The sequence below is a fragment of the Carlito syrichta genome, unplaced genomic scaffold (assembly GCF_000164805.1).
Source record: "Carlito syrichta isolate Samal-C Ts95f unplaced genomic scaffold, Tarsius_syrichta-2.0.1 Scaffold305170, whole genome shotgun sequence".
In the NCBI taxonomy this organism is placed as follows: domain Eukaryota; kingdom Metazoa; phylum Chordata; class Mammalia; order Primates; family Tarsiidae; genus Carlito; species Carlito syrichta.
In genome coordinates this window covers 741,090-752,773 of record NW_007249266.1, presented here as the reverse complement: position 1 = coordinate 752,773, position 11,684 = coordinate 741,090, and the positions used below count along the sequence as shown (strand labels likewise).

General features: G+C 45.5%; 1 protein-coding gene across 1 annotated transcript in view; it reads right to left on the bottom strand.

Annotated features, from left to right (window-relative positions):
• ITGA9 (integrin subunit alpha 9) overlaps positions 1-11,684 on the bottom strand; it is a gene marked incomplete at its 3' end in the record, with an annotated part of 153,788 nt that overhangs the window by 77,709 nt on the left and 64,395 nt on the right. Inside the window, exons 10-12 of the mRNA XM_008061272.1 lie at positions 7,601-7,738; positions 4,090-4,195; positions 1,114-1,208 (exon numbers count right to left, since the gene is read on the bottom strand). Of these exons, the coding sequence (XP_008059463.1) occupies positions 1,114-1,208; positions 4,090-4,195; positions 7,601-7,738 (339 nt within the window). The remainder of the gene's footprint in view (positions 1-1,113; positions 1,209-4,089; positions 4,196-7,600; positions 7,739-11,684) is intronic.

The following is an 11,684-nucleotide window of genomic DNA, read 5'->3' as shown; positions in this document are numbered from 1 at the left end:
CTGCACTCCAGTCTGGGTGACAGAGTGAGACTCCAACTCAAAAAAAAAAAAAAAAAGTACATATAAACATGAATAGGAAATGGTTAATGCATATAAGTGTTCAATAAATAAATATTTGTTGATTGGGAATTTCTCGATGTGTGTCCCCTTCTGTCACTAGCCCACTGGGAGAAAGACATGGGCCAGTGCCCTCCATACACAGACATCCACAAATATCCTGACAGTGCTTCCATTGAGAGTGTGACTTCCTTTTTTCCCATGGGCTGGGCTTGATACCATCAGCAAGATTGAACACCAAGCTGATATGGCAAAAAAACAGAACTTACCACTTCCACGTTCCTGAGTCTAGGGCACAAGGCCAGAGTCTTGACTGGCTCCTGATTTGAATGCCAATTGTGACCATAGCCTGTGAATACTCAGGCCCCTCCTCCATGGATCACTGTCTCTCTAGATTATACTATTTTTTTTTTTTTTTTGAGTTGGAGTCTCACTCAGTCACCCAGACTGGAGAGCAGTGGCCGCTCCCGGTCACCACAGCCTCGACCTGCTAGGCTCCGGTGATCCTTCCGCCTCAGCCTTCCAAGTAGCTGGAACTACAGGCACACGCTACCATGCCCGGCTAGTTTTTGATTTATTGTAGAGATGCGGTCTCGCCAAGTCACCCAGGCGGGTCTCGAACCCGCGGGCTCAGGCAATCCACTCACCTCAGCCTCCCAAAGGCACGGGATTACAGGCTGAGCCACCAAGCCCGGCTAGATTATACTTTTAAGCATATTCCTTTGGTTTAGTGTAGATGGTTGACAAAGGAGTAATCAAAAAGAGAAATCTTCCCCTCTCTTCTTAATTAGATGACTCTAACTCTGGGTAAGAGATGGATATCACCTTTTGTAGACAGAATACATCCCTGAATATGAGCAAATAAAAGTTTCTAAGAATACTATTTTGTGTTCAATAGGCAATGTCAATTGTTTCTGTCTTTCCCTGAAGGATTTTCATTAGAAAGCAGTGTTGTGTTTTCCTTTATACTCCCATTGTGCATAGTGAAGGTTCCATACATGTTTGTTAAATGAATGTATGAACAAACAATTACCATATCCCTCTCACACCACGTACCATTGAGTACTGGGGGACTATCCCACTGGCATCACCATGATATATATAGACAGCACCTGCAAAGTCGTCCTCCTTGGGTGCACCAATGGCCACGTCTGAGGAGAGAAAAACAGCTCTGGGTTAGAAAAACCATATGGAATAATATAAGTGTGACTTCCAGCAAAAGAAATAATCAACAGAGCAAATAGGCAACCTACAAGACGGGAGAAGATATTCACAAACTATACATCTGACAAAGGACTGATATCCAGAATCCACAAAGAACTCAAACAAATCAACAAGAAAAATGCAAATAACCCCATTAAAAAGTGGGCAAACGGCATGAACAGATATCTCTCAAAAGAAGATAAACAAATGGTCAATAAACATATAAAAAATGGTCAACATCACTCATAATCAGGGAAATGAGATACCTTACACCAATCAGAATGACCATTGTTTAAAAAATCAAAAAACAGGCCAGGCTCGGTGGCTCAGCCTGTAATCCCAGCACTTTGGGAGGCCAAGGCAAGTGGATTGTCTGAGCCCGCGGGTTCAAGACCAGCCCAGGCAACTTGGCAAGATCTCGTCTCTACAATAAATAAAAATTTAGCCAGGCATGGTAGTGCGTGCCTGTAGTTCCAGCTACTTGGAAGGCTGAGGTGGAAGGATCACCAAGGGCCAGCAGGTCAACACTAGGGTGGCCGTGAGCATGCTACTACACTCCAGCCTAGGCGATGGAGTGAGACTCCAACTAAAAAAAAATATAATAATAAAAAAACAATAGATGCTGGCAAGGATACGGAGAAAAGGGAACACTTACACATTGTTGGTGAGAGTGTAAATTAGTACAACCTCCATGGAAAGCAGTATAGAAATTACTCAAAGAACTAAAAGTAAATCTACTATTTGATCCAGCAATCTCACTATTAGGTATCTATCCTAAGAAACAGAAGTCATTATATAAAGACACCAGCACCCACGTGTTCACTGCAGAATAATTCACAATTGCAAAGATGTGGAATCAGCCTAAATGCCCATCAATCAATCAGTGGATAATGAAAACAGGGCATACATATACCATAGAATACTATGCAGCCATAAAAAAAGAATGAAATGATGTCCGTTGCAGCAATATGGATCAAGCTGGAGATCATCATTCTCAGAAACTGATTCAGAAACAGAAAACACTGCATTTCTCACTCATATGTGGGAGCTAAATGGTGACAAAGATGGAAATAATGGACACTGGGGACACCAATAAGGTGGGAAGAGAGGTGCTTAGGGGTTACGATCAGAAACTACCTACCGGGAATAATGTTCACTATCTAGAGAATGAGCCACCTGAGACCCCTGAGACCCAAACCCCACCACTGTCCAATGTGTCCATGTAATGAACATGCATGCGTACCCCCGAATCTAAAACAAAATATATTAATAATATAACAATAAATATAAATGACTTCTCTAATTCCAGTTATCATGTCTAAGCCCCCTGGATACCAGAATCCTTGTCTGTAGATTGTACAAGCATTAAATTAGGCATGTGATCTCTTAGCAGAAAAAAAAAATAGAAAGAAGAGATGCTAAGAAGAATTTAGTTCCAGAAAAGTTTCTACCTTATTCTCATAAGAAGAGTCATTGACTCATCCAATAAAAGAAAGGCAAACATAAACTACCTGCCCTAAACTTCTGTCGGAGAGGGGAATTCCACAGACAACGGAACCGCAGACTGAGAAAGTCAACTCTATTCCTGGACAAAGGACACGCATAGAATTGCATTCACTAAGTAAATAAATAATTTTTAAAATAAAAGAAAAAGAAAAAGAATTGCATTCACTTCACACACAAAAAATCAACAGTACTCTCACAGATTGACAACTTCTGGAACAAAGCCTAGGTCTTCTTCAGGTTTTTCCCTCTGCGTCTAACAAAGTCGTGTGTCTGTAGAAGTGAGGTCAAGGGTGAGGAGCATGTATCCACATGACCTGGAGATGGAGGTCCCCCCTCTCTCTGAATGAGGCTCTCTGTGGGTGAGCCTGGATGCCTGCCCTGGGCAAGGGTTTCTCCCCTCCCGGCCACACACCCTGGGGACACGGCTCTTCCAAGTCTGTGTACTGTGTGTGCCAGAGAGGGAGGCCAGGAGGCTGCGAGGGATACTGCTGTCCAAACAGACCTGGATATTAGGCATATATGCCTCCACACCTCCCGACATGCACCAACTCAAAAGGCAATCCAGCTGCTGCCACTGTCAGGGGAAACAATGCCTAATTGTCTAAATCTCTCCTGACTCATTTCTCTAACATCATGGCAGAGCGTCTAACATCATGGAGCATCGGGGGCACAGAAACAAGAAGAGTTTGTAGTGGGAGGAAGCTGGTTCAAACTTCTCTGCTGCAAGAAGACCTGAATGAATAGGCCCCAAGGTTTGCTTCTACTGCAAACGGCAAAGAACACTGAGCTGATAAGAAAGGAGTATGCAGCCGGGCTCGGTGGCTCAGCCTATAATCCCATGCTTTGGGAGGCTGAGGTGAGTGGATTGCCTGAGCCTGCGGGTTCAAGACCCGCCTGGGCAACTTGGTGAGACCTCATCTCTACAATAAATCAAAAATTAGCCAGGCGTGGTAGCGCACGCCTGCAGTTCCAGCTACTTGGAATGCTGAGGTGGAAGGATTGCTGGAGCCCAGCAGTTCGAGGCTACGGTGGCCGGGAGCAGCCACTGCACTCCAGTCTGGGTGACAGAGTGAGACTCCAACTTAAAAAAAAAAAAGAAAGGATTATGCAGAAGCAAAACTCCAGTGAGTTCAAAGCTCAGTCTGAGTTTCTACATGGACAACATCTCTAAAAGTTATCCTCTTCCCACAGCACATTGATGGGCCTTAAGACTAGGCAGGTAGATTCAGGAGTGTGTTGCTGGAGACGGACAGACAGAGGGCAGGCTGCCCCTCTGAAGCAGGTGGCATGTTATACCTGGAGGGGCACCCCGCGCTCACTCACCTGGGAACCCATCATCATCAAGGTCATCCAGGCTGGCGATGCTCTCCCCAAAGTGTGCATTATAGGCACAGTCCCCAGTCAGGGCCAGCTGCTCCTCGAGGGCTCCCTGGGAAACAGGATGGAAGAAAAAACAAAAAAAACAAAACAAAAACAAACAGAACAACCCATAAAAAAACAGAGCTCGGATGTTACCTCCTAGAGCACACCCATTGACAGGAAACACCTGGGCAGAATCACAGGAACCAAACTTCTCCCTCCTAGGGACTCAAAATGAGTCCCTTTACCTGCTCAGCAGGAAGGTCTCCAACAACCTGAGATGTTTTCAAGGGAAGGAGAATATCATGTTGGTCAGTGACTACACCTCCCTTTCATCTTAAGACTCCATGAATAAGCTAATCTCCATACCCACCTGTCCCCACAGGGTGCCCTCAGCTTTCCTTCTGATACAGCATTTTTTCCCAAATGTTGTTTTTAAAGGGTATACATTCATCTATTTTTTCTCTCGTGTACCTTTCAGTACAAGTTCATAAAGCTGTTTTGGGGCTAGGTGCAGTGGCTCATGCCTGTAATCCCAGCACTTTGGGAGGCTGAGGTGGGAGGATTGCTTGAGCCCATGAGTTTGAGACCAGCCTGGGCACCATAGCAAGACTTCTCCCTCTATAAAAATTTTAAAAATTAGCTAGATATGGTGGCACGAACCTGTAGTTCCAGGTATTCAGGAAGCTGAAATAGGAGGATCTGGATCACTTGAGCCCAGGAGTTTGAGCCTACAGTGAGCCGTGATCATGCCACTGCACCCCAGCCTGGTCAACAAAGTGAGACCCTGATTCATAAAAAAGAAAAAGAAGCAGGAAAAAAAAAAAAGAGCTTTTTTGCAAGGTGCATGATGTATCCATCATCTTGATAGGAGGGGTCACAGTTGAGAAAATCCAAACGCCCAGTAGTTCTTGACCAGAGGACTCACACATGGGTCAGCTTTGAATTTCCAGAGCAAATACTAACCAAAGTAGAGAAGAAGCCAATGGTGTATTGTGGCAGGAAAAATCTTCTGATTTTGCAGGTGGAGTCATACTTGCTTTCCCCCCGAAACCACCAACATGAGTACCAGAGCATCACAATGCAATCTAATGTCCAGAGGTATGAGATTCTTTAAGCCTTCCCCACTGTAGAGGCACTCTGAACCCACCATACACTCACAAGTCATCCCATGAGCGTCCTGCTTTTGTCATGACCAAATCTTCTTTTTCACTATAAACACAATTCACAACTTGAAAACAATAAAGATGTGGTTATTTCTTGGGTCAGTGAAACCCCCAATGCAGAACACAAATATGTGTTAATCTCTTCCTATCAGTGTGGTGAAAAGGAGAGAAACACCAGGACCTTATTCCTCCTGCATACCAGGCACTGTACATCCATCTCCTCATTTAAATCACCCAATAGCTCTATGGGAAAGACTTTATGACTCCTTTCTCTTTACAGATAAGGAAATTGAGTCACCAATTTCAAGCTGCTTATCCACATCACACAGGCTAGGAAGTAGCAAAACCAAGATTCAAACCCAGGCCCACCTTGCTCCAAAGTCAGCATTTCTCCCACTCCTCCATACTGCCTGCCAATTTTTAACCAGATGGACTAAGGGTCAACAGACATGACAACACCCTGGTAGATAGGGTAGCCACACAGCATCAAGATACGCTGGTTGGTGGGGGGGACGTGGGGGTGCATCATGCCCAGAGGAAGTTGGGAGGATGATCACACTCCAAGAGTCCACCCCCTGCTTTAGACACATAATCAGTGGCCTGACTCCCACCTAGAGGTTTCAGTCTCCTGCAAACATAATGGCATGCAGTCACAGAATGCCCACTGCTTTCATCTAGATAATGTTCACCTCATTTCTTCCCACACCCTGCTCTGCCCTCCTTCCTGGAATGTGAGTGGAGACGCACGTGCCAAGAATGACTGCAACAAATACCAAGAATCATTTTCCCCCGAAGGTTCTAGATCCACCTTCCCAAGGAGCCTGCAGTTCTCAGTCCCAGACTCTCCTTAACTACCTGCCTTTCATTCTGGCATCTGCCCGCCTGGTTACAGTTAGGCACCACTGCCTCTCCCAACTGGGATAACTAGCATCATGGTCACAGCTTAACAGTACACTCTTGCTGATTTTGTTATTATGAAAGTATTGCACTTTCACTATTTGAATAAAGATAAAACTAAAAATCTACCCAGAGAGCTCTGCTATTTTCATTGTCTATGAATTGGCATGTTTTTAAAGGTTATTTGTACACAAAGTTTTTAAACATTTTCCCCTGATAATCTCATAAGCATTTTTCTCATGTTGCGCATGTTGGCTAAGACAGGTGCTACCAGAATATATATAAACATAGTCTGGGTCTCATTCTGCTGCCCAGGCGAAATGCAGTGGCACAATCACAGCTCATCTCACCCTTGACTGCCTGGGCTCAGGTGATCCTTCTGCCTTAGCCTCCCAAGTAGCTGGGACTATAGGTGCACACCACCATGCATGGCTAATTTTTAAATTTTTTTTGTAGAGGCAAGGTCTTGCTATGTTTCCCAGGCTGGTCTCAAACTCCTGGGGTCAAGCAATCTTCCTGCCTCAGTCTTCCAAAGTGCTTGGATTACAGGCGTGAGCCACTGCACCCAGCTAGAACGTATTCATTGAACTGTTTCTCTCTTGTTGAACACTCATACTTCCAGAGCCTCAAAAGATTATGCTTCCTCACTGGTCTCCTGCCTCCACAGATGCGCTGGTCTCCCCCACCCCAGCCTGGTTCCCATGCACCCACCCTCCATTGGCTGCAGTGGGGGAGAGGCACCTGACTCTGTCATATCCCTTTCATGGTTCTGCAGAATAAGGGACAGCCTCCTCCCTGCCATGCTGAACCAAGTGGCCCTGCCTCGCACCTCAAGCCACTTGCCCAGTTCCCCCTCGGAGCTACCCCAACCCAATCTGCCTACCTACTAATTCCTACTCCTTCTTCAAGACTCTCCCTCAGCCCACGTGTTCCCCTCTGCTTTCCTGGACAGATGTCTATATGCTCACACAGGCAGCACAACTTCAAGATGAAGCACGCAGCTCTGAAGCCAGCTAGCCTGGGTTCAAATCCCAGCCCTACCACTTCTTAGCTGTGTGATTTAGAACATGTCACTTAACCTCTACAGGCCTCAGAAAAATAGGGACCCTCGACACCATGTGTACATTAGACTGAAATCACTCAAAGAAAGCAAGAGGAATAGCCCCTTGGTACACAGTAAGCACACAAACAGTCACGAAGATTCCTCCTGGCCCCTGTCTGTTTGCCGATGTCACATTATATATAACTTTCTATTCGTGAACCATCAGGCTTCTTCAAGGCAGGAACCAGGTCTGTTCACTTTCTCTAGGTAACGTGGCCCAGGGCATGCCCAGAGAGGTGCTCTGTCACGACTAACTGAACAGACGTCCCTCCCCCACATCCATCCCCACAGTACCCATCCTTGTACTCACATTTCCTCTGTTGATGTAGACGGTGACCTGCCCCTCATCCCTGATCTCAGAAAACATGGGGGCTCCCACCAGCAGATCGGAGAGGCCATCCCTGTTCAGGTCAACTGCGCATAAGGAGGAGCCGAAGTAAGAGCCCATCTGCAACCAAGTTGAGTCGCAACAAAGCGTTCAGTGTCCGCCCTCGCACACGGAGGCCCTTGCTTTCCTCTGGCCCATCAGTTGCAGACACATTTGCTCCCCGGCCCCTCAGAGACTGTGTCCCCCGCCCCATACACCAGAACGCCTGGACAAAGAGCGAAGTGCCCAGCTTCCGGCAGCGATGCAATGCCCCAGTCAACATGAGGCCAACACCAACTGGCTCATGGTCCTCCTTTCCTGGAGCCCTAGCGAGGGGAAGAAAAATAGACCGAAGCCTGGAGAGGGAGGTGTTGCTTTTAAAAACACAAGCTAGGCTGGGCTCAGTGGCTCAGCCTGTAATCTTGGCACTTTTGGGAGGCCAACGCACGTGGATTGCCTGAGCCCAAGGATTCAAGATCAGCCTGGGCAAATTGGTGAGACCTCATCTATAAAATAAATTTAAAAAATTAGCCAGGCATGGTAGCGCGCGCCTGTAGTTCCAGCTACTTGGAAAGCTGAGGCGGAAGGATCACAGAAGCCCAGCAGGTCGAAGCTTGGGTGGCCGTGAGTGTGCCACTGCCATCCAGCCTGGGTGACAGAGTGAGACTCTGACTCAAAAAAAAATGCAGTTTATTTTTTTAAATAATAAAAAAATAAAAACACAATCTGAGAATGCCAATATAGGTGACAGCCATAGTGAAAATGCCCCTTGTAGCAAATATTTGACAAGGCCAAGCCAGGAGGAATATGAAATTTCACAACACAATGCAGGCATGAATATAATGTAACACGGCCAGGAGTGACGACTTATACCTATAATCTCAGCACTTTGGGAGACCAAGGCGAGAGGATTGCCTAAACCCAGGGTTCGAGATCAGCCTCGGAAACTTGGTGAGCCCTCATCTCTACAATATATTAAAAAATTAGCTGGGTGTGGTGGTGCACACCAGTAGTTCCAGTTACTTGGAAGGCTGAGGCAAAAAGATCTGAACCCAGCAGGTCGAGGTTGTGGTGGCTGTGAGTGTGCCATTGTACTCCAGTCTGGGCGACAAAGTACAACTCCAACTCAAAAAAAAAAAAAAAAAAGAAAAGGAAAAATAGAAAAGAATGTAACATAGGGAAATAGGTGATCCTCCCCGAGCCCTGTGCATTGCTAAAGATTGGGTAGGAAGACATGAGCTGGAGTCACAGAAAAGGTACAACTCATAAGACTGTTTCACTGATAGGGGAACAGAACCAGTAAATATTGACTCCTGTTTAATTATAGCTTGATCTAGCTCCTACTATTTTAAGTTAGGGGTCTCAAACCCAAATACCAATGGGATCCATGCAGGTGATATAACAGACTTAAGAAAAAAAATAACCGTGCAAATGTGCTTACAGGTGGCAAGTATATTTGTCTTTCGTGTCTATATAACAATAGTGAGTGGTGGCAACTGTGGCAAATTGCAGCCCACCAGCCCAGCTAAAGGAGAGTTTTTACCTTGCCGCAGCTAACTGTCAACAAAAGGAAGGTGACAGAGAGGGACAAACTTCTCATTTTTTCAAAAGAAGTTAAAAATCTGAAATTTTATTTGAAGTATCTATTTTTTAAATGCTGGCAACTTATTCACTTTTAAAATAATAAACAAACACTGTGCAGGTCGAACAAAAATTTTATAGGCTGTTTCATTTCCAAAGGCTGCCAGTTTTCGACCTCTACTTTAAAAAAGAAAAGAAATAGCACTATCCTTTTAAAATAAGTGTTTTCAAGTAAATGGCTCTGGTTTTTATGGACGTGAACCAACACTTTCTCTTACCATTGGAGTCTGTTGGCAGCTGACCCAGAGGAGGTTGAGAGAGGTAGGGAGCATACCAATCTATTTCCTGCAGCTGACACTGGCACATGAGGACTTTGTAGTGGCCGCTCAGAAATCCTTCCCCAGTGACATGCTAGGGCCACCTCCCTCCCCCACCACCATCCGTTCTCCAGGGAGAAGGGCATGGGAAAGGGTTGAAATTACAGCGGGTGGGGAGGACAGGAACCAAGCTGCCAGTCACTAATTCAGTGGTCTTGAGAATCTTCCCGTCTGAGCTATAGTAAAAGAAACTGGTAAGACACAGGCAAAGCCCCAAGGAGCAAAGCTGCCGCTCTCTCTGGCTGAGCCCCAGGGGAACTATTTGTTTCATTCCAATGGGCTATTTAACTTGGCATCTGCAACACTGTTAAATCAGAAATCCCTGTATGTGAAGTTTCCTATCTGAGTTTTGAAAAGCAAACACCTCACATACTCAGTTAATTCAATAAAACTTCAATACGGCAACAAGACGCGTTGGGGTGAGCACCCCTTGATCAGAGCTCCCCATCAGCCTGGAAATGTGAGACGGGTGAGTACTGACATCTGAACTGCACACATTGGTGATTTCTCATGTGTACTATTCAAAGGAAGTCAATAAAGATGAGAACTGGATTTTTGTGTTTGTTTTTTTGTTTTTTTTTTTCTGTCTTATGAGAAGTCAGGATACAGGACTATCTGATCAAATTCTAGCCAAACAAAAGCAGAAATGAAGCTGCAGTCTGCTGAGTTAGAACCCTTTTCTCTGCGTGTGGCTCCGGACACAGGGGTAAAGCCCAAGGCATCCTTTGAAAGCCAGGGGTCATGTCCTCTCCCTGGGAGATAATGGAGAAGTCAGAGAGACAAGACAATCTCACTTCTTCTGGCAAAAAGCAGAATAAGATGTATCAAGACAGGTAATGATCTATTTCAAAATCTGAAAGACAATGATGGGGAAAAACCTGTTGGAGATACCGAGACAGGAAGTGAAGGCCAGAGGGCCATGAGTAAGAGGCAGAATAAAGAGGTCCCTAGGGAATGGTACAAAGGTTAGGGCAAAAAGAACCCTAGAGAGAAGAAAAAGTCACACGGCTATGAGATGAAATGCCTAGGCCTTCTGTCCCTCCCTCAGGTAACCCAACATCTCTTGTCATAATAAGGACATTCAAGCAGACAGACAAGTGAATCTGTCCTGGAACTTGATGACATAAAGTCCTTGGAAAGTCTGGACCAGTGGGTCCTCCTAGGTTTATCTCATTCCCCCTCACAGTACTCACTCTCAAATCAACCCCCAAAACCTGACCAACATGGGCACAGGCAGATGACCAGGTAAGATCACCCAAAGCGGGAGGTTTGCAAGAGGGAGAGAGGGCATAATTATAGACTGTTCATGACTCAAGGACAACAGGCATTAACTGGGTCTGTCCATGGCACAGGCAGCGTGGCAGAAAGGAGGAGCCGGTCAGGAGGCACAACTACAACTAAACATCAAGACGCTCAGAAAACAGGGGGACAGGTGTGTTGAAGTGCCACAGTTCCCAGTAAAGAGTCCTTCAATCTTAGGCTTTCAAACCCAGGTACATTTGAAGGGAAGAGGGCGTTTGTTTCCACAAGAGACACATTCACCCATCTACCTATATTTTGGAGAAGGATCTAAAATGTTAGGCTTAGTGCCATTCACACCCTAGCTGCTCTTTGGGACTTTTTCATCACAAGTGGTGTGCAGTTATTTCTTTTCTAACTTTGGGGGTGCTTGGAAAACCTTTTCTACAGAATCACTCACAGTCATTTTCCAGTGTTGATGCTTTGGTGTTTGGAAATGTTAAAATAACACAGGCCAGCACAGTTCTCAGGGGAACACAGAGCTGTTCTGAAGAAAAATGCACAACTGAGTTTGGTGATGCATTTTTTTATTCAAAAGGTTATGACAACTGTATACCAAGTGCACATATTCAGGCTGTTAAAATTGCAAAAAGGCCTACTTGGGAGGGGGATGTTTGGAACTCATAACATGGTTCTTCATCGGAACAATGTGGAAGGATCCCAGGCTGGCATATGGCAGTCCTAAGTCCCAGCAGGAACAGAACTGGGGCCATGGCCCAGAAAGAAAACAATCTTTTTTTTCCTCACCCCTTTTCTGAGGGTAGTGGTAG